General features: G+C 45.9%; 1 protein-coding gene across 3 annotated transcripts in view; it reads left to right on the top strand.

Moving 5' to 3' along the window:
- The window catches only part of arhgdig (Rho GDP dissociation inhibitor (GDI) gamma), a 37672-nt gene extending 11975 nt beyond the window's left edge, over positions 1 to 25697 (top strand). For 2 of the 3 annotated variants that reach the window (XM_062532642.1, XM_062532640.1), the window contains exons 2-6: positions 5386 to 5562; positions 13573 to 13656; positions 21582 to 21658; positions 22864 to 22927; positions 23750 to 25697. In XM_062532642.1, the coding sequence (XP_062388626.1) occupies positions 5391 to 5562; positions 13573 to 13656; positions 21582 to 21658; positions 22864 to 22927; positions 23750 to 23949 (597 nt within the window). In that variant the 5' untranslated portion in view covers positions 5386 to 5390 and the 3' untranslated portion in view covers positions 23950 to 25697. Of the gene's footprint in view, positions 1 to 5043; positions 5171 to 5385; positions 5563 to 13572; positions 13657 to 21581; positions 21659 to 22863; positions 22928 to 23749 lie in introns of those variants that run through there. The other variant, XM_062532641.1, reaches the window with a different exon arrangement.
- The last annotated feature ends 2096 nt before the right edge of the window (positions 25698 to 27793 follow it).

Here is a 27793-nt window from a genome sequence, read left to right on the forward strand (position 1 = left end):
GCCTTCATTGTGTAGTGTGGTATGTGCCACTGACTTTGCTGACCGGTGCAAATGTGTCCAACAGGGGCCTCAAACGAGGTTGTTTTTTTGAGTGTTTGACGTGGACAAGAACCCTCAACCAATCACATGCGTTGTTTCCCCTTGCCCTCCCTGTCTGGTCACTGCACACACACTGACATGCCCATCCAGGGGCTTCCCAGAGAGGCAATGGTGTGTTAATTGACATGGACCGTGGTGTTGAAATACTGCTGCCGCACAACACATCAAAGCTTCATGCAATAGATCTTGCTTTAAGAGTGTGTGCGTGTGTGTGTGTGTCCTCTTTGAAGTTCAACCAACACACTTTAATCACCTCCACATCCCCTCCCCCACCCGTCACACAAAAGGAACGATGCCACTGAAGTGCTTTAAACGGACCTAGTGAGCCAATTAAAAGGCCTTTTGCTACCCCTCAAACGTATTACAGTTGTTATTTAACTGGGCTGACCCGGGTTAATAACTGTCACTTTTCACGCTCATTAATAAAGATGGCCCGCAGCTAATGGGCACTGTTAGAGACAGTGTGTGCCAGCCGGTTGGGTCCAGCGCCAGTCTGATGTCCCTGGGGGCTACCTCCTCCAGATGCCCGCCCTCCCCATCTCCACCTCCCTCTCCCTGGGCCTCTCCAGCCATCATTCTCTCTCTCTCTCTCTCCCCCTCTCTTCCTCTCTATCTCTCTCTCCCCCTCTCTCTTCCTCTCTATCTCTCTCTCCCTCTCTCTCTTCCTCTCTCTCTCTCTCTCTCTTTTCTCTATATGTTTGTCTGTATCCTTTTCTTTTTCTGTCCGGTCTCACACGTCTAACTGTATCAGTCCCTCTCACTTTTTCGGTCTGTCTGCTTGTATGTCGGTCTTGCTGGCCTGCTTGCTTGCTTGCTTACCTTCCTCCTTGCTGCCTTAGCCCTGAGCAGTGCGTGTTTTTAGATTAGCATTTGCCTGGCTCATGGAATTGAAAGAAATGCCTGATGCAAACACCAGATTTTCCGTTCTAGGATTGAACGGTGGAATATAAATCAGCCTGGCATGCAAGCACAGGTCATTAAAAAGTGCTCTTATGTTTTCAGTCGTGACAGGTTTGACGATCATTTTCACCAGACCTCTTTTTTTTGTAATGACCCTAGGATGTCACTCTTCGCTTTGGGTTCCCCAACTTATTACGACCTATGACCCCTTAGCATTTTGAGAGATGGTAGCATTTAGAGATATCACCTCCAAGACCTCTGGCAGTGCTCTGCCCCGATAACCAGTGTCTGAACCGTGCTGGAAGCAGGAGTCGCCGAGGTGGGAGCTGTTCTGGAGTCAGTGGCTGTTAGTGCTCGGCTTTTGAGACATGCTTTAACACTCCTATGTTCTGCTCACAGTAAATCCATATAAATAATTAGCTAAACGTGCCCCTAATGCCCGGGATATCGGTCCGGTGAATAACTAGCATGCAAAGTATGAGCTCGTGTGACACCCCCCGGCGAGAATATATGCGCTCGCCGAGCTAGTGGAGGAGGCCAGAGACAATCAATAAGAAGTTTTATAGCACGCCCGAAGGTCTCTCTCTCTCTCTCTCTCTCTGTCTCTGTCTCCCTGATTGCCGCATTCATTTGTGCGCGGTGTTTGTACAGTGCTAATTGGCTCGTTGTCCAGCCTTTGTCGGGAAAGGGCCCTCGGAGGCAGTCAATCTCGTCAGGCCTCCCCCGTCCTTTGTCACGCAGGGGGGGCCAGTCGGAGAAGGGTGAATACAGAGTGCGGTGGCTGACACCTGAGGTTATGTGGAGCATGGTAGCATTTGAAATGGAAATGCCGGCGACCGTGTGAATCATTCATGAGACAGTTTTTTGCCTCCATTACACATCACACACACACATGCGTACGCTTACACACACACACACACACACACTCAGACGCATGCATGCACATACACGCAGACACACACACACACACACACTCGTACACACACACACACACACACACACACACACACACACAGAGACGCATGCACGCACATACACGCAGACACACACACACACACACACACACACATACACGCACACGCATACACGCACACACACACAGATACACACACACACACACACACACACACACTCACACTGTTTCAGCAGCTCACCAGTCAGCAATAAGCCGACGTAGACGACCGCTGCAGGAAGAATAATTTATGCATTCTACTTTAAATTAATTATGCACCACTCGTTTTTTAGAAATGAATCTGCTTTGCTCTACTACTGCATTTACTGTTTGATGCATTGAGCACAGCAGAGCCAGTGTCCCATTCAGAACCACCTTCAGCGTCTGTATCAAAGACCCCTCTCACATTGGTTTGTACATTTCCGTATTGGAGCCAGGGTTTATTTTAAAGACAAGGCCGCGTAGCCCTGTGACCCGCACACACTTCCTCTTATTGTCCGCCGGGACAGAGTGGCTACTTTCCTCTGTTTATTTTTCGGTTTTGGGCTCTGTGAAACTTCTACTCTTTAGTTTCACATGTGTTTGAGTCACTGGGCTTAAATCAAGGTTGAACTTTGTACTGTATCATACACGGTCAGAAATCAGGAAGACTGTTTACAGTAACGTTTCTTTTTTTTACCCGTGTTTTAGAGGTAGTATGTGGCTTTGTGCGCGTTATGCCTGTGGCCATGAACTTGGTGGCACATCATCAATAGACTTGGCTCTTTGTTGTCCAGTCTGAGCGGTAAAGGCTGTGCCTCAGGGCTGAGCTAAGCAAGGTCATTGTCAAAGGGGAAGTAAGCATGTCACCAGAGTGCTGCAGACGTGTCCAGCCCCAGCCCCAGCCCCAGCGACTGGCCTTTGTGCACACACAATGGGCCTGCTTGTGTGTGCACACGTCTCTGGGCGTGCGAGATTTCTGGTGGTCAAGGGTATCGGTCAAAAAGTTATTTTATGTGTGTGTGGGAGGTTGTGTGGTTGGTGTTTGTTAGGGGAGGATGTATGTGTGTGTGTGTGTGTGTGTGTGTGTGTGTGTGTGTGTGTGTGTGTGTGTGTGTGTGTGTGTGTGTGTGTCTGTGAGCATGTCAGTATCACAAGTGTGTGTGTGTGTATGTCTGTGTGTGTGTGTGTGTGTGTGTGTGTGTGTGTGTTAATGTTAATCAGAGCATGTAGAAGAGAAGTTTGGTGTGGTGGTTTGTGTCTGTTTCTTTTCCTCCTCTGTCTCCCCAAGCCTGTAACCAAGGGGACCTAATCTCAGTGGGCCTCTAAATCGTCTGTGTCTAGACAGGTGGAAGCGGTGATGTCACCGTTAAGAATCTCACCCCATTGGAACTTCAGAATGAGCTTTGGTGGCGATAACTCTCTCTCTCACACACTCACACACACACACACAGGCTCTGTCCCCCTCTCTCTCTTATGGCGAGCCACTCTATCGTTTAGGCTAATTAAGAAGACGAATAACCCCGCCTCGGTCCAGGCCCACCGAGCAGCGTGGACAGGCAGCTCACCCAGGCTTTTCTGAATGTCCTCGTTTAGGAGAAATCAATGCACCCGTCTTTATGGAATGCCCAGCTTCTCCCACAGTCTCGAAAACACATTGTGTGTCACAGTGTGTGAGTGTGTGTGTGTGTGTGTGTGTGTGTCTGTGAGAGAGAGAGAGAGAGAGAGAGAGAGAGTGTGTGTGTGTGTGTGTGTGTGTGTGTGTGTGTGTGTGTGTGAGTGGACGACATGGTCATTGGCCTGAGAAATCTTGTATTGGTTTTAATAATGCCCCCCCCCCCACACCCCATCTGTATTAATGAGAGTCCACAAGTCTCTCTTAATAAATCTCAGGCGGCAGCACGGCCATTGGAGCGTGCTGAACAGACCCGTGGTCCGGTGTGGGTCATCACAAACCCTCGCGCTTGCTCGTCCAGAAATGAACATGAGAGAGAGCGACCGACCGACAGAGCGAGCGAGTGAGCGAATGGCGTCCAAGAGGTCCCTCTTCCCAAATGAAGTGGCGAAACGAGAATGTCTTGGCGCCGCCATCAGTGTCAGGTCCGCTTGGGTGGCGTCCCACCTCGCTCCGCAAATGAGAACATATTGCCCCGCCCGGGTAATGGGAGTGATGAATGCGGGAGGCGCTGGCCCATAACAGCATTATTGAAATTGAATTAAGCTTATGGGGGAATTACAGAGCAGGGGCCTGACCAAGATAGAGAGACGAGACGAGACGGGCAGGCAGGCAGGCAGACGGGCAGGCTCAGGGTGTGCTCACACACACTCACTCACACACACACACACACACACACACACACACACACACACACACACACACACACACACACACATATGACAACGACACCGCTGCTCAGGGTACGCTCACTCACACACACACACACACACACACATATGACAACGACGTCGCTGCTCAGGGTACGCTCACTCACACACACACACACACACACACACATATGACAACGACACCGCTGCTCAGGGTACGCTCACTCACACACACACACACACACACACATATGACAACGACATCGCTGCTCAGGGTACGCTCACTCACACACACACACACACACACACATTACAACGACACCGCTGCTCAGGGTACACTTAAAAACGCACACACACACACACACACACACACATGGCAACGGCCCCGCTGCTCATTGTACGCTTACACACACACACACACACACACACACACATATGACAATGGCACCACTGCACAGGGTACGCTTACACACACACACACACACACACACACACACACACACACACACACAGCACTTACACTAGCACTGTTGCCCAATATTTTCAGTAGCTTGCATGGCGCAAGAACGGTTTGCGCGCTGCTTAGCTTGTCCTTGCACAACAGGGTTGGACTTTGACTGCGGCGTGCAGTGCGGTGGTGACTACTATTTTGTGCTGAAGTGCCTCACATACCATTTCCCATCTGAAAGCCAGTGTGGCTTTGAGAACAGAAAGCAAGATTATGGTGCCACTGATAAAGGGGTTCAATGAATCTCCCCAGTGAGACGTGTGGCTCACTCTGTTTGTAGACAGATAGATAGATAGATACAGTAGATACTTTATTGATCCCCAAGGGGAAATTCAAGAACTGTGAACTTTGTGAACTGGTGTTGCTGATCGCTCCAGGTTTCATGGTGACTTCATGGTGGCTCAGAGGTGACTTCTATCCAAAGCAAAACACAGACTCCCAACGGCTGGGTCAGGAATTGAATCCAAACGGGTCAAATGATTGTCATGCATCAACGACGTCATGCCCACAACTATGTCGACATAATGTGTATGTAATGCAACTCATAGATTTCTACTTGCCCCCCCCCCCCGCTTCTCTCTCTCTCTCTCTCTCTCTCTCTCTCTCTCTCTCTCTCTCTCAGGCATCATGGCTGACAAAGAGACCGACGTGCCCATTGGTGACGAGGCGGACGAGACTGACCTGAACTACCAGCCCCCGGCCCAGAAGTCCCTGCAGGAGATCCAGGAGCTGGACAAGGACGACGAGAGCCTCAAGAAGTACAAGCAGGCTCTCCTGGGCTCAGGCCCGGTGGTTGCAGGTGAGCAGCGCGTCCTCCTTTCCTTCCTGGACCATGAGGGGGGGGGGGAGGCTGGTTGGTGTACAATAATTTCCTGTGCATTAGCCACTGGTTTATGCAAGTTAAATGAAGCAAAATCATATGAATACCATATTAAAGGTATACTATGCAACGTTTTTCAGTTAATCAATTCGTTCCATACTGTTATATATGATTACAGTTTTTCACAGTTGCTCAAACACTAAACCCCATTCTCTGAATCAAGTTCTCAAATGCCTGAACACAATTGTTGAATTACTCCCTTTTTTGGCAAAACCATAGACTACTTTCACCCACTTTCACCCATTTTACCAAACTCATTAACCCTTTTTGCAAAACTCTAAACACATTGTGCATTCTGATGCACTTCTTAATTATAGTGATAACCAAAGAAGGCGGAAGTTGAACACAATTAAAGCACAGTTGTCTCCATTTGAACACTACCACTCAAAATTGATAACACTTGTGTCTATTGATGTGACAACCAATATACATGTCAGTTCAGAGTTGACAGAGACGCAGGGAACAAGTGCGTGTTACAGTAGAGGTGGGGTACAAGGAAGAGGAGGGTGCAGGCATAGGAGGAAGAGTATGAAGAGAAAGACAAAGAGTCTCGAGAGTTGCAATACTGTAAATGATGAAATCTGGGCAACAATGATTGTTCTGGTTCATGGAATGCCAATGAGAGAAGCAGGACTTCATGGTCCAACCCAACATCAGCAGTTTCTCTGTGGCTTCAATAATCCAAAGATTCAGATTACAGAACAGGAATAGCATAGATGTCCATTATCATACAGTACAGCAATCACTGAACGTCCAATGTTACTGCACACTTACTACCCTTTGAGCTCAACTCTGAGAGAGTGAAAGAGCTGAGTTATCAGTATGTCCAAGTACGTGTAAATTCAGACACAATACAATATTACAGTATTGCATACTTACAGTACTATCAGAGTCTGTGGCATCACAGTACAAATCATATTCAGTGCAGTATTGGCCTGTCTTTCTGTTCACGTACAAAACTATTGATTTATATCTTCATATAGAGGGTAGGAGTAGAGAGTGATATAAGCCCTTATTCTTTATTTTCATTGTGATATTTTGTTTTTCAAATTACGTAGAATGAATAAACATTCCTCCTGGAGCCATACACCCAGCCCTGAAAACTGTGTCTTCCATTGTTTGGTGTATTGTCTTGTCACTGCTCTGCAGGAGTCTAATTGTGCCTGATGTGTTCAATGATTTGAGACCATTAGTTAGTTTTGAGCAAAGTTAAAAGTGTTTTGAGGTGATTGTTCAGTTTTGCAACAAGATTGAAGGGTTTCGAGAATGTAGTTTGAGAAATGAGTTTTGTGTTCACAGTTTTGAGAAAAAGGTAAAGAGTTCTGAAAAAGGTGTTCTAGCAATTGTGAAAAACTGTAAATGGGTCATTACCGGTCGAACGGTGTGTTTTTTGGCCGCTCTAGTGGTCTGTAGCGGTAAAACCACACTTGCAACTTCAGGAGACACCGGGCACGCACCCATGCTCTACTCCAGGAAGTGTCATGTAAAGTCTCATGAAAAGGCACGGCAGACTGACCGATTGAGGAGTTTTGTGAAATATACACGCTAAAGCTGTAGGGGAAGCTCTGCAGAGAAATATGCAAGCATAAAACGAGCGAAAATGAAAAGTGAAAGCGAAACCGGCGACGAAATCGCCAATCCTGCATAGTATACCTTCAACTCCCCCCGTGTATTAACCTCAAAGCTGAAGAAATTTAGCAAAATCAATGTATAAGCCGCGGCTAATAGTAGGGAAATGACGGCAAAAGCCTCTGATAAGCTGCATGGTCCCAGTTCCAATAACGCATCCACTTTTCAGCAGAGCTTCTCTTCAACTGGTTTCATTTGTAAATCAGGTTGTTTTGGGGGGGGGATCTCCTGTTCGTAGGAGTAGTACAATCTGAACCGGATATTACGGTAACCAGCCAGGAAACATGCACAGAGATGCACACAGCTATTGCTGGCATATACTGTACTTGCAGAGGGCCAACTATTACACAAGTCCAAAGGTCGACACCTTTCTCTGTCACCTTTTTGTTGCTGTCACTGAGTGTGTGTGTGTCTGTGTCTGTATGTGTCTATGGGTGCAGATCATTAGTCTTTTTGTCCATCCTCCCTCCCTCCCTTCCTTCCTTCCTTCTCCCTGTCCTACCCCTCCTTCTGATTAACTGTGTGAAGGGAACGAGGAAGGAATGAAGGGAGGATAGAGTAATGAAGGAGAGAGATATGAGTACTGAGATGAGATGTCCTGCTCACTCACGCATCACCTTTAAAAGGCCTCATTTACTGATAATGCAGTGCATCACCTCTTAATGGAATAAACGGATATGTAAATTGCAGAGAATATAAACTGATACCAAAGCCTAAATATGTGATATTGAACATGGACTATTCCCACTTACTGACCCTGATAATGAGAGAATTATTTGATAGTTTTTGAGACATGAATGAATACTTATTTAAATACAATGCGTGAACAAAACAGGCATGAACTTTTTTTTAAAAGTTTGCATAGTAGTTCATGATAATTCCAGCTTATAAGTATATTTTCGGGGTCTAGCTACTAAATAGAGGGATGGGATGCACCTTATGTGTCTGTATGTGTGTGTGATCAGTATTTCACACAGCAAGTCCCAGCCTTCTCTGTCACAGGCCTCCAGGGGCTTCCATCTCCCACGAGGCCAGTTGTGCTTGAACAGTCTCAGATCCCTGGAGTAATTCAGTCCTGCCTCAAAACCCTCCAAACCTGCAATGGAGGCTGCCTCTGCTCTGCCATGGGGCCGAGAGAGAGAGAGAGAGAGAGAGAGAGAAGAGAGAGGAGAGAGAGAGGGGGGGAGAGTGTGAGAGAGAGAGAGAGAGAGAGAGAGGGGGGGAGAGAGTGAGAGAGAAAGAGAGAGAGAGAGAGAGAGAGAGAGAGAGCTTGTCTACTCCCCGTTAGACAGCAACATCCTTTGAACTTCCCACACCACACTTACGCCCCCTTTTCTCTCAAACGTATATCAACACACACACCCACATGCATGCCAACCCCCCCTAACATTAAAATTCAGGACTTTGACCCAAATCTTGTTCCCGTGAAATTGGGAACAGCTCCCAAAAAAACACAACAGCTCAGCACTAATAGATTTGGTTTTCTCCCCCAGAAATGGCTATTAGTATTCTGTGTTGGCTTATATGGGATAGGGGCGCTCAGCTGGAGGTAAGAAACCCAATTTACCACTCCAAGTGGGCACCCGGGGTATTGGGGGAAGATTAACCTTTACTGTATGCCTACAGCATCAAATGGACTTTGAGTTTTAATGAGTTCCTGAGTTCCTACTACCAGAGCAAAGCTTGGAAACTTTTTTGAAAGGTGTTTGACACTTTGATGGCCACTTTTTTTGATGTTCATTAGTGGAAAATATGGCACTTAATTGTTAACTTAAATGGAAGATGAAATAATACAAGTTCCGCATAAGCTAAAGGAAAAATAGGCATGACAGATCAACAAAGCCTGTTTGGGAGTTTTGGGATGTATAAAGCTGCTTCCTGTTACTGCTCTAACATCAAACATTACAATGAATTCCTATTGGATTGTCTAGTTCCCTGTTGGGTAGTACCACTTCTGTTGATGTTCAAACAAACCAGAGAGCTAGCTCGCTACTCCCTCCCCTTCCCTCCCGTGCAATTGACACTCTCTTAAACGTGCTTCTCATCGGTGATTGCCTGGAACAGTTTGTATGTTTTTATGGTCCAGGCTGGACCAGGTTGTTTGTGTTGCCGTTTTCAGAGCCTGGGCTATCCACAGAGACCCGATTTTTACAGTGTGTATTTAGGGCACAGACAGCTAGCATATGCTGAGGTGATGTTCAGTGTATGTGATTAAAAAAATAATAATAACATTTTTAGCGTAAAAACTATGCTACATTGCTTATAGCACCTCTAAGTGTTCTCTAGTTTGTGTGACAGAGATGTTCTGCAGTGATGTGGGTCATTTGCGTAGAATAGCTCATGAGTCAGTGATGATTCACCTTTATATTCATGGTTATGGCTCTAAGGCCGTTAGTAACAACGGCCCCTGGCCCGCGTAACGACCCAGAGAGTGCCGGGCAGCCTTTCGAGAGGTTAACATCTCATATTTCACTTTTGCAGTGCCACGGCCATCTCAACCAATCAGCTCTCTCTGTGATGGCAGCTGAATTGGTGCGGGCATGAGGGGAGAGGATAATGGAGGTGGATGGTGTGTGTGTGTGTGTGTGTGTGTGTGTGTCTTGTGTTTAGTCATTGATTAAGCCATGCACTTTTGATTCAGCCTCAATCTACTCTGCTGTTGTGCTGAAAGACCCTCAATGTGATGCGGACTCGGAGGCGCTGCCTCATCCGCTTCTCACAGCTGTGCGTCAGCTCCTTGGCGATGGGAATATTAACCTCGCCCGTTTCTCAGAGACGCCTGTGGCACTTGGCCGCACAAGCATCGCCTTTTTAAAATGTCTATTAATTTGTCATGTTTTGTTCTCCGGGATGATAGATGATTTCGAGAGGGCACAATAAATCAGCTGGGCGTGTGGTTACGTGTGTGTGTCCAAGGGTGCTGAATTGTACAACTGTGAGTGTGTTTGTTTACGTGCGGACGTGTGTTTGTGTGTATTGTGTGTGTGTGTGTGTGTGTGTGTGTGTCTGTGGCTGTGAGTGTCGGTGTGTGTGTGTGTGTGTGTGTGTGTGTGTGTGTGTGTGTGTGTGTGAGGGCGGGGGTAGCATGTTTGCATTGTGTGTTTGTCCTTGGGTTATTATAGCCACATGTGTGACTTCATGCGACTTGTGTATTTGTTTACCATTTGGGGTCCTGTTTATGCTCTCAGTGCATGACTAACAGTACTTCCTCTATTTCAGCCCCCCTGCCCCCCATACACAAACACACACACACACACACACACACACACACACACACACCACACACACACACACACACACACACACACACACACACACACACACACACACACATATCCCTCGGCTTTTGACATTCCCACACTGTAATGCCTAGACAGTAGACAGTGGTAGCCACTGCAAAACGACCAGATTAGAGAGAGAAACATCTCTGATCACTAATCTGGCCTTTACTGGACATCAACATGGAGGGGAAGCCCAAAAGCTGTACAGAAGTCAAATAAAAAAAAGATGTTTAGTAAAACGAATGATGTCTTGATGAATCCTCTTGATTCTGTAATCTGAGATTGAAATGTCAACATACTGTTACTGCTGCTGTATTAGCAGATCAGGAGCCCTCCAGATAGATGAGCAGCTCTGACTGCCAATTGTTTTGCTCAGGCTCAGCACATTGACAAGAAGGGGGCGGGCTCTTTCTTGCTGAAAAGCAAGAAATTATGTAACTCACAGCACTGGTAATCAAATATTCATGGGTAGTAGGTTTGTAGTACATCAGAAATGATGAATATTCCAATGACCTGAAACACCCACTAGTGCTTTCTGACATCTTGGCCTAAGCCTTTGGCAGAGGAGACCATTTCTATTTTCCCAACCTGACTTCCCACCCCCAACCAGCACAGGAGCCATTTCCCTCATCATTTGTTTATTTGGGTTTCGTTGCTGAGTGGGTGTTTTTGCCACAGGGGACCTCTGCCATTATTTTGAATGTGCATGCATTGAGTGTGTTTGTGTGTGTGTGTGTGTGTGTGTGTGTGTGTGTGTGTGTGTGTGTGTGTGTGTGTGTGTTTATTTGTGTGTGTGTGTGTGTGTGTGTGTGTGTGTGTGTGTGTGTGTGTGTGTGTGTTTGTGTGTGTGTGTGTGTGTGTGTGTTTATTTGTGTGTGTGTGTGTGTGTGTGTGCCTGCATGTGTGTCCTGTCTGGTGTGAGTAGTGAGAGTGGCCATGGCTCCATGGGAGTGTGTCTGAGGCGTGACACACATCATGCTCCAGGACAGTGGCTTCACTGGCAGGGTGTCAGAAGCCGTCACCTTGGTGATAGCCTCCCCCCGGCGGAATGTGCTGAAGTGGCATGATGTTGGGCGGGGGGGGGGGTGGGTGGTGTGTGGTGGTGGAGTTGGTGGGGGCTACAGGCGCAGGGGAGAGTGCAATGAATTCCATCATCTTCAAGCACAAAATGTCTCTGTTGCTCACAAACTCCCTGTGGATGAGGTCATTCTGAACTCCGCCTAGTGACCAGGTCACTGCAGGGGCTGAGAATAGAAAAGGGAGAAATGAAAGGCCTGTTGTGTCAAACAAGCAGCGCAGACGTATACTCTTTACATACACTATTTACATTGTACGCTGAGCTATACATCTGTTGCTCTGTCCCTGTCTGTCTGTATCTGTTTCATGTGTCATGTTTAATCAAGCCACTGTTTCCCCTCAAGAGCTGTTGGTGAAGTGGCTGTTTAACTACAAACACTCTGCTGTAGGGCAATGGAGGTATACAGCACCCGTGGGCTGACGTGTATTTACCTGAAGCCTCATACACGTACTTCTCTAATCATGTGTTAGATGTTTCTGTTTCATTTCTGTATCGGAAAACCTCCCACATTTGAGAAGCTTTGTCTTATTAACCTAATATGGTCGCTTTCGGACCTCATTAGCTTCCTCTTGGTGTTCATCTACTGCCCTAAATGGAGAATAAAAGACTTTGCTCATGAAAGCTATAGGCTTCCAATTAGAGCCTTCTTTGATTCCTGTCTCTCATGAGCGGCATAAATAAATAGCCTTCATGATGTTTGGAAGGATGAGAATTAAATTGGAAACGTTCTTTCAGATTTTTTTCCCCGCACCATCTGTGCCAATCTCATCTACCCTGCCAGCAGCTTTCATGTGAAAATGGAAACATTCATATAGCCCTGTTGCTCACCTCTTCCTCCTCTTCTTCCTCTTCCTCTGTCACCATGGCTCTTACATGATTCAATCTGGTTGATCTCCACTGCTGGTCAGCTGAATGCCGGTCTCCGTCTCTGTCTCCATGTCGTGTTGCAGCCACACATGCTGAACATTACCACACCACAAATGCCAGTCTCACCACACGCCCACGTTAGTTCCCAGAATCCCCCTGGCCTTTGTGTGTTGCCTATTAAAGGGGAATTCAGCTACTGTACACTCTGGGGGCATGAGCATTGGGGCTCATGAACATGCCCTCAGAGTCTAGCACTGTAGCTGCCCATAAGCTCTAACTGTTGGCTGCAGCAACTCAGGCTTGGTAAAACCAATTGTTTTGTTTGTTTGTTTGTTTGTTTGTTTGTTTTTTTCAGTATCGACAGTACTCTGTAACCTCGAGAAACAGAGATCTATGTATAAAGCCTCTCCTTTAAGCTTTCCAAACAGTTTGTCTCTGTGGGTAACCAAAGGTTTTTGGGAGTAATGCCGTTTTTATGCTGACTGCTTTGTCTTAAAGTAGTACAGAAGTGCCAGAAAGAGAGACAGAATGCAATGCTTGATGGGTAATCATATTAGGCTCCCTGATTTAAATAGCAGGCAAAGTGCCGCAGGCAAGGTCTCTCAACAGGCAAAGTTCTTGTGTATGACCTATAGCTATCATGTGGCATGGGGGAGCATTGAACTGACTCATCAATGTTTGAAGTTAAAGGGAAATCAATTTTTCACATAGATCTCTGTTTCTCTTAGTCACCGAATACTGCTGGTACTAAATAAATAAATAAATAAATAAAAACACGAAGACAATGCTACCTAGCTTGAGTTGCTAAAGCCAACGGCTAGAGTAGCCAAACAGCTACAGTGCTACACTCAGTCTGGGGGCATGCCTAGTTATCAATCAATTTAGCTTTAGTTAGACATAGGACTGCCCTTTGCCCATCATTCAATTAAGGGCCTTGACCTTAATACTATATGAAACTGTCTTGCTCAGCCTATGCTACCAGGTCCCCTTTGTGGTTTAGCATTGGGTATACAAAGAGTGTGAGAAAATGCAACACCATTTCTCAGTTGTCCGTGTGCTTCTCTTCCATCACAGACCCCACCATCCCTAACCTCCAGGTGACGAGGCTGACACTGATGTGTGACCAGGCTCCTGGACCCATCACCATGGATCTCACAGGTGAGTGATGTCCTCCTGTTGTACAATGTGTAGCCTTGTTTTGGAGTATCTGTTTTCCCTGACATGTATAGCATACGGCTGTGACCAGTCCTTTGTTATTTAATCACATCTCATGTGAAATATCTGTGTCCCCACTGGGGTTGCGTGCATATCTTCATTCTTTCTATAAGTCATCCTCAGTACAAGGTTCTTCTGAAAAGATGAAAGCAAATACAGTATATAGACATGGATGTCCTTGGAATTGACTTCGCGGCAGTGGTACTGTTGGTCTATCAGCGTAACCAGAGGAGCACTTTCTTTTCCCTTCTGCCTCACACTTCAGGCTTCGCTCTCTGGTTTTGTGAAATTACACATCACTGGTGGCAGGTTGTTTCGCAATTTCCAGATCACGAAAAGTGAAAACAATTTTTTGAGGATGAGCATTGAAGCTTGACAAGAGCCATTCTCTCTGACGTGTCTGAACAAGGGTGAATTTAGTGTTTCGCTCTCTCCATTTCTCTCTCTCCATCTCTCTTTCTCTCTCTGTTTCTCTCTCTCTCTCTCTCCCCCTGTCCCTCATTTTCTTTCTCGTAGGGAAATATAATGTTCTTTTCCAACAGGGCACAAATAGCCTGCAGATATGCCAACATCCTGTGCCCACGTCAGGTCTGTCTGCCTGAGAAGATTTGCAGCATGACCAAAATTAATTATCCGGCAGCCATGGCTTTCCTGGCTGAGAGACGGCAGGGAAATATGTATTCCTATTGTAATGCAACACGGTGAAGAGAAATTTGTCATTTACCACACACACAGATATTAGGGTGTGGTGTGACAATATCCACAGCCATGACAAGCATTTTAAGGTCAAATTTTCATAAAGAGAAAAAAGCAGTGTAGCAGTATGTTTGTGTGTGTCTGTGTGTGTGTCTGTGTCTGTGTGTGTGTATGTCTGTGTGTGTGTGTGTGTGTGTGTGTGTGTGTGTGTGTGTGTGTGTGCGCGTGTGTCTGTGTCTGTGTCTGCGCGTGTGTCTGTGTCTGTGTGTGTGTGTGTGTGTTTGTATGTGTGTGTGTGTTTGTATGTGTGTGTGTGTGTGTGTGTGTGTGTGTGTGTGTGTGTGTGTGTGTGTGTGCGCGTGTGTGTGTGTGTGTGTGTGTGTGAATTCCAATGTGGAGTATCTCAACACTGCAGTATGTGTGCCATTACATCATGCGCTGCTCGGTGGCCACGCCCATTGGTCCAGAGACACAGTAAGCGGACACGCGGACCCGTGAGGAGCCACTAATGCAGGTCACACCCCTCCCCTCCCCTCCCCTCCCCTGCCCTGCCCTGCCCGCATCCTCTCCTCTCCTCCTCTCCTCCTCTCCTCTCCTCCTCTCCTCTCCTCCTCTCCTCTCCTCTTCTCTTCTCTCCTCTTCTCTCCTCTCCTCTCCTCTCCTCTCCTCTCCTCTCCTCTCCTCTCCTCTCCTCTCCTCTCCTCTCCTCCTCTCCTCTCCTCTCCTCTCCTCTCCTCTCCTCTCCTCTCCTCTCCTCTCCTCCTCTCCTCTCCTCTCCTCTCCTCCTCTCCTCTCCTCTCCTCTCTTCTCCTCTCCTCTCGCAAAGAACAATCGCCCCCATTTGACATCATTCATCTCCATGTTGGTTTGTGTTCTGTTGCTGACACAGCAACATCAAGGCTCCTCTCCTCAGAAGCTCAGACAAAGGCTTCTGTTTAGAGAGTCAAAGAGAGAGACAGAGAAGGTGAAGGAGAGAGAGAGAGAGAGAGAGAGAGAGATGGAGACGGTGAAGGAGAGAGAGAGAGAGAGAGAGAGAGAGAGAGAGAGAGATGGCATTTGCTTAGTTGACAATATTGACAGACCCTCGGAGGGCAACACTCTGCATCCTAATGAGTCACCTCCTCAGCCCCGGAGAGGGATGATGTCATTCCCCCCTGAGCCTCACAGACGACGGCAGGGCCAGGGAGGAGGAGGAGGAGGAGGAGGAGGCGGTGGAGGAGGCGGCTGGAAGCGGGAATCAATCTTGGGTCGGAGCGACTTTGTACCTGTCAGGGCTGGGAGAGCCGAGGCCACGTGGGCAGGGCTGGAGGGAGCGCTGGAGGGAGCGCCGGCGGTCGATGTGCTCGGAGGCGCTCGCATTCTCACTCCCTCCCTCCCTCCCTTTCTCCCTCCCTCCCTCCGTCTCCGTCTGTCTGTCTGTCTGTATACCCCTCTTTCGCTGTTCTGCTTTTATTCTGTCTCTTTTTTCATCTTTTCCTCATTTTTACTCACTTGCTGTTTTTTTCCTGTCTCTCCTGTCTCTTATCTTTCTCTCATCGCTTTCGTTTGCATCTCTCACAGACGGTCTGTTTCTCTCTCCCTCTAGCTCCTGCTTTCTCTCTCTCTCTCCCTCCCTCTCTCTCTCCCCTCCTCTCTCTCTCCCACTCCCTTCCTCCCTCCCTCCCTCCCTCCAGCGTTTGGCTCGAGGGAGGCTCTTCTGTCTCCTGAGCAGCAGTCGGAGCCATGCGAAAGGTCATATCGTTGCTAGGCGATGAAATGACCCTTTGCGGATCTAGTCCCTTTTTCTCTTCCTGGAAGGAGGAATCCAAATCCCCCAGAGATATGATCCATCCTCAGAGCCAGGCTTCTAGACCGTGACATCCCATAATAACATAATGGTGTATAACAACACATTTTGAAGACTCTTCCTTACCACACACACCCTGCACTTATAGTATAGCTTGACCTCTACATTATGCATTAGCCTCTACGGCATTATTTGAGTTATATCCTGATTGAGTTCACATGTAATAACTCTGAATGGCATGTAAATATGAACTGTATTATACCAGCTTGCGTAAGACGCAGATGTTGGAACAGAACATGCAGACGGAGCCTATAGCCGTTACTCAAAAGCCGTGCATGTCATGTGGTGTCCACCCAGTGCCTGACCACAAGGGTGACTTGGGTGTGCGTTTTTCACCATGATGTTTTTAACATCGTTTGCATAGTGTATTTTTACACAGTGCAAGTTTTAGTTATGATCACTGAATCATATATACCTAGACCCAATCTTTTATTTCTGTATGAATTGTAGATTTTTTTGCCATGCGTCAGTGTTAGTCACAAAAAATAAATTGCTCTGGCAGCTCCTTGCAGCGCATATTAAAATGACAAAATGCTCACTCACATATTTTATGAATAGATTTTCTAAATGCTTTCGGGAAAATAAAACTCTAGAACTTGAGACAATAGATTGGACAGATTCCGTAATCTCTTAAAACCAAAATCTTAACGTTTACCATGTCAAAACAAAATCAAAATCCTTTTGCGCACCAGCAAGTCGACTTTATGGTGACTATCCATTGCTGCTGTCTCTGTGGGCAGAGGAAGGGTATTGCACAGACTTTAGTCAGCTGCCAAGTGGATCATGCATTCATTTCAACAGAATTGGGTAAAGGAAGTGGCCTTGCAACAGAGCTTCCTCTGTCTGCAGCAAGCATAAAACAGCATACATCTCACTCAGATAGAGGTCGTTCTTAAGCATAATCATAGCACAGTGTGTTTGAAATGAATGCAAGTTGTTTTGCCCATTCAAATGTGTCAGGTCATGAGGCGATGAAGATGTTCATAGACATGGTTTACCGTAATTTCCCAACAATCAGCCACAGCTTATACATTGATTTTGAAAAAAAAATTCTTCAGCTATGAGGCTAATACACGGGAGCTGTTAATATGGCATTAATATGGTTTTGTTTCTTTTAACTTGCATAAATCACTGTCCTGCGGCTTATACACAATGCGGCTAATACACAGGAAATTATTGTAGTACAGTGCTGGTACCTGGACTCCCACCAAGAGAGATATCAGACGGAAAGGAACCTAGCCGTCTCTCAGAGCTCACACCTGGAGCTCGGTGTGTTGTCTCGTGTCTTGTTTCTTAATGATGATGATGTGCCGCTGATTTCGGCTACTGTGGAGAACAGTTTGTACTCTGTTTGATCTCTCTTCAGCGGTATCGCTGGGCTCTGCTTGGAAACCTCTGTGAGAGCTATCTTAAGCAATGTGAGAGATATCGATATCAAGCCTTCCAGGAACATTTCTTGGACTTTGTCTTTGCGGTCAGCATGAATTCATCATTCTTCGGACTCTGTTCAGAGGCAGGCCATGTTTATTTTCAGTACTAAATACAAAATTAAGCCAAAAATGGCAAAACACAACCCCCTAACCCCCCCCACCCCCCACCCCCACCCCCACCCCTACAAAACACCGAGTTGAACAAAGGGTATTAAAAAGGTCCACCTGGACCAAGCCCAGCTTCCCAACTCAGCTTTCATGCATTGTCCTGTGCAGCGCTGAGCTGTTGCACTTTGCAGCCTGAAACGTCAGTGCTATTTATGGATCGGAGTATCATATTTACTTGATTAGTCAGACATCGCGTCTCCGCTTTGGACGACCACAGTGTGTGTGTGCGATGCGATTTCCGACGGAGCCGAGCGGGCGAGCATTAGGAAGCCGACTTCCTCCCTGATGGATGGGGCGAGAGCGAGGGGCCGGTCCTGCCTGACAGCTGATGATGGGCCCTTTGAGTGGTGGAGCCGCCGGAACGGAACGCCGCCTGACGGATGTGTCCGGGCGGCCACAGCTTTGAGAGGGAGAGAGAGAGAGGAGAGAGAGATGGAGAGAGGGAGAGAGAGGGGGAGAGAGGGAAAAGGAGATGGAGGGGTGTGACAGCGGGTGGTGAGCAGGTGGGGTTGATAAGGGGGGCAGATGTGTAGTGTAGTGTAATGTAGTGTGTGTGTGTGTGTGTGTGTGTGTGTGTGTGTGTGTGTGTGTGTGTGTGACAGACAGTTTCTTTCTTTTACTTCTCACCTCCTCTCCTCTCCCTCTTCAGTCTCCTCTCTCCACCCTTGCTCTCTTCTTCTCCCTCTCCAGTCTTCCATCCTCCCCCTCTCCACCCCTGCTCTTCTCCTCTCCAGTCTTCTCCTCCTCTCCTCTCCACCCCTCTCTTCTCCTCCTCCCTCTCCAGTCTCCCCTCCACCCCTCTTCTCCTCCTCTCCTCTCCACCCCTCTCTTCTCCTCCTCCCTCTCCAGTCTCCCCTCCACCCCTCTTCTCCTCCTCTCCTCTCCACCCCTCCTCTTCTCCTCTCCAGTCTCTGCTGATGCCCTGATTAGGATAACAGAAGGCCTGTCTTATCTGCAGCCTCCCTAATGGAACTGGGAGAAAAGAGAGTGGTGTGTGTGTGTGTGTGTGTGTGTGTGTGTGTGTGTGTGTGAGGGGGGGGAGGGTTGTATATTGGGCACAGACAGCTAGACAGAGCTGAACAAGACTAAATAGATGCAGAGGGGTGGGGTGTGCCACAGAGAGAGAGAGAGCGAGAGAGAGAGAGAGAGAGAAAGAAAGAGAGGGAGTTGTTATCAAAGCACCTGTTTGTGTGCCAGCTCTGTCACTTCATTCTTTTTCTCTTCCGACTGCCCATAATCCAATGTGAGAATCATTCTGCCAGAGCTGAGACAGGGGGCTTTGTGGCTTATTACAGCAAATCAGGTCATGCTGTTCTGTTCTGTGTGCTGTTGTTTAGAAGGCCCCAACAGCCAACCTGTCCATACCATCAAACCCTGAGTAATGGCGTAGAACTATACTTTAATCAGCATGGCTGTTTCGTGCATCTGTGCCATGGAGAATTCAATTCAACCGTCAATATGTTTAAATTAAATGACATACATTGAACACGCTTTTTTTTATCTAATAGACAGTTGATTTTTGTTAACCGGATTGGATTAAGGTTGCAGAGTTACCTTGAGTGAATTGTGCTAATGGTGCAATAAGTATTTCATCATCTCCGAGGGACCCTTAGAAGGCCAGGGCAACCTGTGGACATCTCCCCTCGGCATTAATGCATTTATGGGTGAGCATGCCCCTGTTGGGGGGGGGGCAAATGAGATTTCTCACTGCGGGCTGGAGAGAGTGAGGAGAGGGGCGATTTCATGTCCATTGTTCACCACCACTGCACACATGAGGATGAGGGTGATGATTCACCAGAGCCTGTTCCAAAACCGGATAATGTTTTATCTCGGAAGGTCTAACTGGCCTACGAGGCAATGGCAGTCTGCCCTTCTGTCTCAAGCAGACCTTGACGCTTAAGCCAGACCACAGCTAAGCAGTCTAGATCTGCATGACTGTTCGCGGTGGATGTTTTATTCCCCCTCTAGCCTGCAGGTCTTTCTTTAGCCGGACTCTCTCTGAGTCGCTCTCTTTATGCAGTTGCACACTGGGGACGGTCTCGTCCAGTCTGTCCGAGTCTGTCAGTCTCGTTCTGTTCACCTTTATCTGAGTGCAGCCGACTACCTCTAGCCCGAGGGGTGGAACAGTGACTGCAGAGGTTAAATCAACAAGGTGGCATCCATGTCTGCAGAAGTCTGTATTGGCCGAGAAAAAAAGAGAGAGGGACAGAGAGAGAGAGAAAGAAATACCAAAAACAAGAGTGAAAAAACCAAGGGGAGAACATTTGACAGATGGAGACAATGAGAGGGAGGGAGAAATACGATGAAGGGAGATGCGCGTTTTCACATTACTTCCTGCTACTTGTTACCTCCCGTCACCGCCGCTTGCGTTTCGAGACAACAGGCAATGGACCGATCTGCCGTTGACCCATTTTACGTCGCCGTAAAGATACAGTCGCTCCCTGCGGAGTCGTCGGAGCCATCTACCCATAGATGCTCCTGACAGACTGTTACCGGCAAAGCAAAGAACAGAGCGCGATTACACTTTTGAAACGAGCTATACTCTGACTTCATGTTTTCTTTTTTTGCCAATCCTTTTTATGCCTTGATGTTGACTTCCGCTATGGAAGGAAGGCTGGTAATACTGTAGAGGCTTCTGAAACTGTTCTCTGAGGTGAGATTTGCTGAGTGGAGAGGGATGGCAGTTTAATTTCATGGACATAGAATGGCAACAAAAATGGGCTTGCCACATTTCTTCATGCTTTAGGTTCCATTCTGGATTGAGGGTGTAAAGTGATTCCCAGTGTATCATTGTTTCATTATTCATGATTACTGCAAGGTAGACCTTGGCAGACCTGATTTACGTATTTTCATGCTCGAAGATATTACTGCTTCGTCTAGAAGTGTGTCTTATTGACATATTGTAGGCATTTTCTTTACATTTGAATAGGTTAATGGCAAACTTGGTTCACAAAGATCTAAGGAGGTAGGAAATCACAGTACTGATGCATTGTATACAAACATACACAAAGTAGCAAATATAGATAGAAATGAATGGATAAAAGGAATTCTGCGATAGAAATGTGTGCTGACTGAAAATGGCTGTGTGTGTGCGTACAGGTGTGTGTGTGTGTGTGTGTGTGTGTGTGTGTGTGTGTGTGTGTGTGTGTGTGGGACACAGGGAGTTGGGTGAAGACTTCAGTTGAACCCTTAATGGGGGGGGGGGGCTTCTCAGTGCTTACTGACTGGCCAACAGCCACGGTCCACTCCTGACGGTTCATTTCTCCTCTAGTGTTTTCCGTAACTAAGAAATAGAAGGGAACGCATCATCTTTGCTTTCCTTTTTTTTTTTTTTTTCACGGATCGTTTTATCACTCCTCTAACTCTGCATCACTCTCCATCTCTGTGCTTTCAGAATCCATTACAGACCACTTAAGGCAAATTTCAGAGATAAATTGATAACGCTGCAGTTGCCCTGTTGACTTATTGGTAGAGGAAGGCTTTTATGGCAGGCAAACCCAAATGACCTACTGAAAAGAAAATGCTACAATGCCACAACTGGCATATTTGTTCTCTGATATCCTTTCTTGTCTTTGTTGCGTTATATTCCATTTTTGAATTTCAATTCACCCTGCTCTTTATTTCTCTCTCTCTCTCTTTCCCCTCTTTCTTTCCGAACGTGGGATGGTGTGAAAAAGAGTCTTAGTCATGTAATGGAGTCTGACAAGCGCTCTCTCTCTTTCACACAGGTGACCTGGAGGCTTTGAAGAAGGCGAATTTCACCATGAAAGAAGGTGTTGACTACAGGGTGAAGATTCACTTCAAGGTGAGATGGAAATTCACTCTTTTTTCAGTAATGTTGCCATACACACTGTGCTTGTAAAAGATATATCATGTGCACAATATATTGTTCTTCATCTTTACATTTCTATGCCAAGTACTAAAGTGTCATCTCCTGGAAAGAATCTCTCAAAGTAGGTTTATATGTAATCTGGGTCTTGAGTGCATGTTTATAAGGCATCAAAGGCTAGAAAAATCTAGAAAGGTCTCAAATGTTTGTGAAAGCACCAGGCCTTTCTGCCCTACTTGAGCTTGGCTACAGCCCCACTCTTCGCCTCCTCTCTCACCCCAGAAAGCTCTCTGATTTCCAAAATAGACGGCTGACATGTTTAAACATGAGGCCTTGGTTCGTATGAAAATGAATGAGGTCGCCTACCCTCTCAAACAGTTTGGGTCCCAAAGGACAGGGCCAGCGTTTAGTGCATGCATAAACATGGAGTGGCTTTCCCAAGTAAGCAGCCTAATACACTCTTAAAATAACTCCTCTTAACCAAAAAAATAAATGATTATAGACAAACAAACATGCTCCGAAATGCAAGGCTCATTCTTTGTGTGTTTGTGCGTTTCCTGGGGAAATATTTGTCTTGGGCATCATGGGAATGCTGTATTTTCAAATGTCCCAATGTGCAGTGGCTGTTGGCATGGAGAGAGAAAGAGAGAGTCCGTGCATGTGTGTGTGTGTGTGTGTGTGTGTGTGTGTGTGTGTGTGTGTTTTAGTTGACGGGGGGGTGGGTGGGTGAATTATGGGAAAGCGCAAAATCCTCCCCACTGCTTAATTAACTCTGGTTAGATCTGGGAGGGAAAGATGAGTTCGCCGACAATTCACACTCCATCTTCCTGAGGGCACGACCGGACTGATCGAGTCTAAATGGAGGTTAGAATGAGAGTGAGAGAAGGAGACAAAGAGGCCTGGAATGAGGGACAGAGTGAAAGAAGCTAATTAAATAGATCCCTACGATGCTTAATGTGTTCTGTAGCGGTAGTGGGAGGCTGTGCCCCTGGAGCACATCCCACAAGGACTCTGATGTATTGAGAATCACCAAGCGCCACTGATGCGGATGCCTAAGACGCCCTCTGCTGGCGCATTTGTGCTATTGCGCTTCATATCAACAGGGTGCCCTGCCATGCAGTTGTATGCTAATGCACTATAATGCACTGCACGCTAAAAATCTTCTGTTTTCGTCACAACAGGTCAACAGAGAAATCGTGTCTGGACTGAAGTACGTGCATCTGACCTACAGGAAAGGACTTCGAGGCAAGGACTTCCACTCCATTCTCGAATTCCTTGTTGTTGACATTGTTTGTTTCATGGAAATGCGTAAGGTGGAAACTGTGGGGTCGGAATGTTTATGGAAAGAACTCATAGGGTGTGCCAGAAATGAATTCCCCTAAACATACCAGAGAGTTTTCCCTCTCGAAGAAGTTGGAGTAGCAGTCTTAACTCACAACATGGGAGTTTAGGACTGCTTAGGACTTAGGACTATATATCAGATTTCTTGTGTAAATGTTTAAACTGTTTTGGACAGATAGATCAAAATTGGGTTTAACTTAATACTTAATACAAGTTTATGTGTGTGACATGCTGGGGCCTTTTTCTGTCGAGTGACTCGAGACCACATATACACTGGGAAGGCATCTGTCATCCCTGTTCTCAGACTTTTACAGATCTTGGATGTGCTCACGGTCCAGAGAGGCCAGTTTACGCAGTCAAGATTAGAAGTTAATTCAAACTATTTTTTTAAACACATTACTATGAAATATAATCTCTTCAGAAATAGCACAACATCTTTGCCAACAGATGGTACAATAATGGCATTATTTGGAAGCATCATGTTATTTAAATGATCTCAAAATGATGATCTCTCAGAGGTTCTGTTGACGTGCACAAGCACACAGGGAATCGCTTACACTTCGGGAAGCACCTCATGCATTGTACAGAAAGTATAAGCCAAATAACTTCACTCTTTACAGTGCATACTGTAGCTACTTTGCTGGCCATATTGTTTTGGTATGTCTATTGGTATGTGTCTGTGCCTCCTGTTTGCCTCCATCAATATTCCTCGTATTCCTCCTGCAGTGGACAAGGCTGTGTACATGGTGGGCAGCTACGGGCCTCGGGCCGAGGAGCACGAGTTCCTGACCCCGGTGGAGGAGGCTCCGAAGGGGATGCTGGTGAGGGGAGGCTACCACATCAAGTCCCACTTCACAGACGACGACAAGACAGACCACCTCTCGTGGGAGTGGAACCTGCAGATCAAGAAGGACTGGGACGACTAGAGTGCCGCGCCGTGCCGTATACCGTACCGCACCGCGCACCGCACCACGCCTCTGCTCCAATACCCACCTGCACAATGACAGCATATATGCGAGGTGTATGTTTAGGGCATTTAGGTTAGGTTAGGCTTGGCGGGGGAAGGGGGAGGGGTGGGGCTTCAAAAAACAGCTTGTTTATTTACTGTAACCAATGAAACTGATGTATGCGTATACTTACTTGTATAACAAGGAGATGTCTGGGAGCACACAGGGACAACAAAGCAAAAGTAGTCGAAGAACTGGGGTAAGAACTCCATAATGTACTAAAAATGTATTTTTCAGATGGATTCCTCATGCCTGTTTTCTCAGGTAATTTTTTTTGTTGTTGTCTATCAGACATGCCCGTGTAAATATCGTAACCATGACAACGTCTGTGCGTTTCATCCACGTATTCTGTGTTGTGTCACGTGACAGTTCCACGCGCATGCTTGAGTGTGCCACACTTGTGCAGTGACTGTGCTCCCGTGTTTGACTTGTGAGCAGAATTGTGAAATCCTGATCTGGAGAGATTCGTTTTTTTTAACAAGTGTCGTGGTAGCATTTATCCATGTTCGCATCAGAGGACCACTATTTCATGGGCTGGTGTGTAGTGAATAATATCGTACATTTATAGTATTTCTGTTCCCAGGGTATACAGTAGGTAAATGTCATGAACAGCAATAATGTAAGGGCCCTGTTCATTGACTTACTCAATAGTGAGCCCACATGCATATTGGTGTTCAGATGCTATCCAGAAGAAGACCTTATCTGGACAACAACCATAGTTGATTGATGCAATCATATTGAATGATGTCTTTCTCTGATTATGTATGTGAGAGTTTCTGTTTCTTCAGCTTTCTTCCATCTTACTTTCACCTGATATTTCTGCTTTGAGAGTTGTTGAATGGCCTCATCAGTGGTGACTGAATTACTAAATCCATTTATCTTTTTAAACATCGAAATGCAGTCAGATGATTTGTCACCCATTCCGTAATGTTTCATCTTTGTAACAACTCCGTTGCTCCGTGACATTTCTTATTAATACTTGTAGGATAGACCAGCCCTTTGTAGATAGAGCATATCAGCTTCAGATTCAGCTTACATTAAATAGAACTATAATGCCATGCCATTGCAGACCCATAATCATGAATAAAAACATTGCCTCCAATGTAGAATGTGCATGTATCGTGACATATGAATCTTCTGTGAGAAGGAACTTTGACTTTTTATCAGTGGCTAGCTTTATGAATATGAATGTAGCCATGAAGAAGTGCTTACGAAAGCTATCAGACATTTTGCAACGTACCCTCATACACTTTGGCTCTTTGGTTAAATAAAAAAGAACTGTGGATAAATGAAAGCAATCTGTTTGTCCCTTGTACATTTCAAATTATTCAGCAAATTCATATCAAGTGTTTATTTTTTTGAAAATGTAGGTGTTGATATAATGATGGTATTCAAAATGGTTGTAAGCCTGTATTGGTAGTAAGCCTATCAAGCTGTGATGCATGATCCTTTACTGTTTTTTGTACCAGTCTATTTTATCTTTCATTGTGATACTCCATAGGCACAATTCATAAAAAAAAAAAACTACTGTTAGCTTAGAAGACTGGTATATTCTTGTGAGTCATTCCAAATTACAGGCAATCCGCTTACTGCAACTTTGCAAAGCATTGTGAAATCTTTTCATGCATCTTGTATTTTCTAATAAACGTATGCGCAATTTCTTTTCATATGATCAGTAGTCTCTCCTAATTTTGGCGAATTCATTTAAGTTGTTTATTGTTTACATCAAAAATCAGATGGCTTCGTAGTAGACTATTTTGATTGAGGGCACAGCCAGCTAGTCTTGTAAAGGTCACTAAAAGGCATGTCCTTGTGTCACACGTGTTCACAGTCCTACTCGTAAAGGCGGTCTCTCGATATAGTTCTGCTGTGTCAGCCGTTCATCCTCCTACAGTTTCGTTCTGGTGTAGCCTAATCTAAGAAGCTTTCTAGTGACCATTTTGCAACATTGGTAACATCTGCTTTACCTACTCGAAGTTCATTCTCATCACTCTACAGAGACTCATCCTGTATGCTGGCATCTTGTCGGAACATCAGGCTATTTCCTCATTCCATAAGACCCACAGGTTCTATACCCTGTCACCCATGGCTCACAAGTGGTATACATTCAGTAAGAAAGTAACATAGAGCTGCTGAGAGTAATGGCGTAAATCCAAAGATGCCAACGATAAGTCTTTTTCTTCCACAGATACATTTGCTAAAAAGACTTTCTATCAGAACAAGACAGAGTACTGACAGATTTTTTTTTTCTATTTTCAAGTCTCTTCTCAATCCACCACTGCCATCATCCACTTCTCTGTCTGTGGATGACTGCAGTATTTTGCCCTAAAAAAGCTGCCAAAATAAGTGCCCACTTTGATGAGCCTTATGGAGGGCTTTGCCTAGTGTTGACATGGTGGCATCGTTGGACTCTCTTGTATGTTCCCTGCTATTTCGATATCATAATCCAGCTCTATATTCTCAATTGCCCACTGCGGTCCTCTGATGAGTGTCTGTTGTGTCGACCAGCCATAAACACCAGGAGGTCAAATTCAAGACTCTTTTCCTCAATGGCTCCTCGTCGGTTCTAAAGAACTGTTTGCACTTTACACTTTACACTTGTTTGCACTTCATTAATTAATTCTCTGTGATTTGGTTTGTATATTTGTTTATCTTCATTAATGATATTTGACATATTGTTATGTTTTGTCATTATTACCATACTATTACAATTAATGTAGGCTTAGGCCTACCAACATATAAAACATAATTTTTGATTAAACTAGCCTAGGCCTACTGTTCATATTCTGTAAGTCATTTAGAACAAAATCGCCAGCTAAATGCTAAATACCATAACCATAACCTTCTCAAACAAAAAGTGTCCCGTGACACCAGCTAAGGAAAGGTGTGGAAACATTCAAATAGGGGTTGGTTGTCATTAATCAGACCTCACTTACAAAAGGGTGCTGACAGAAACCATGATACAGTCAGAATTGGGGTCCAAGCACCCACAGATATTTCAGGAGTTAGGCTCGACATTGAGATGAGAGGACTGAACTTTTATTAATGTGAAAATGTCAATATCAATCACTTTGGTGTTTCTCTTTTAGTTTTTTTTTATAGGCTACAGTGGGTTTATAACAAAACCTCTTACCGATAAGAAAATAAAATAAAATAAAATATTTAGATCGAAGCAATAAGGCTTCAAACCCAGGCCTAGTATTTCTCAGGCTCAGAGGCACTTGCGAATCACCAGATTGATAGCCGTAGGAATAGGCCTACATAGATTAGCCTACCATGAGATTATATAATTATTATGATATAATACGAAGATGAACTGTCCTTGACCTTTCCTGAGAATGTCATCTCAGTGCAGGGGATGCTGCTGCATTTAAATTGAATGAATTATTATCTCTCTCTTTTTTCCCCTCAATCAATTAAAAGAGAGATTCTTCAGAGTAGGGTCTTAGTGGGGGCCACAATGAGATAGGTGCTAGCCGAACACCAAAAGCCGTGTTCAAGTTCAACTCCAAATGACCTTTTGCAGCAACGAGAGCTGCCGGTGGCAGCAGGGGCGGGGATGCAAACGCTGCTATGAAGTTGTACACTCTCTACTTCGCGTGGTCTAGACTTGACCATGTGACGAATCACGAGGCACGAACCCGCACGGACTCTTGTGGATATGGGGAGGCATCTAAACACCTGCACACACGTCAGGGATGTAAAAGCCAATTAGGGCAAAGACCTGACGTCATGAAGGCAGGGTCTAGGCTCCGCTGCTCTC

This window comes from Sardina pilchardus, chromosome 3, assembly GCF_963854185.1.
Source record: "Sardina pilchardus chromosome 3, fSarPil1.1, whole genome shotgun sequence".
Classification (NCBI taxonomy): Eukaryota; Metazoa; Chordata; class Actinopteri; order Clupeiformes; family Clupeidae; genus Sardina; species Sardina pilchardus.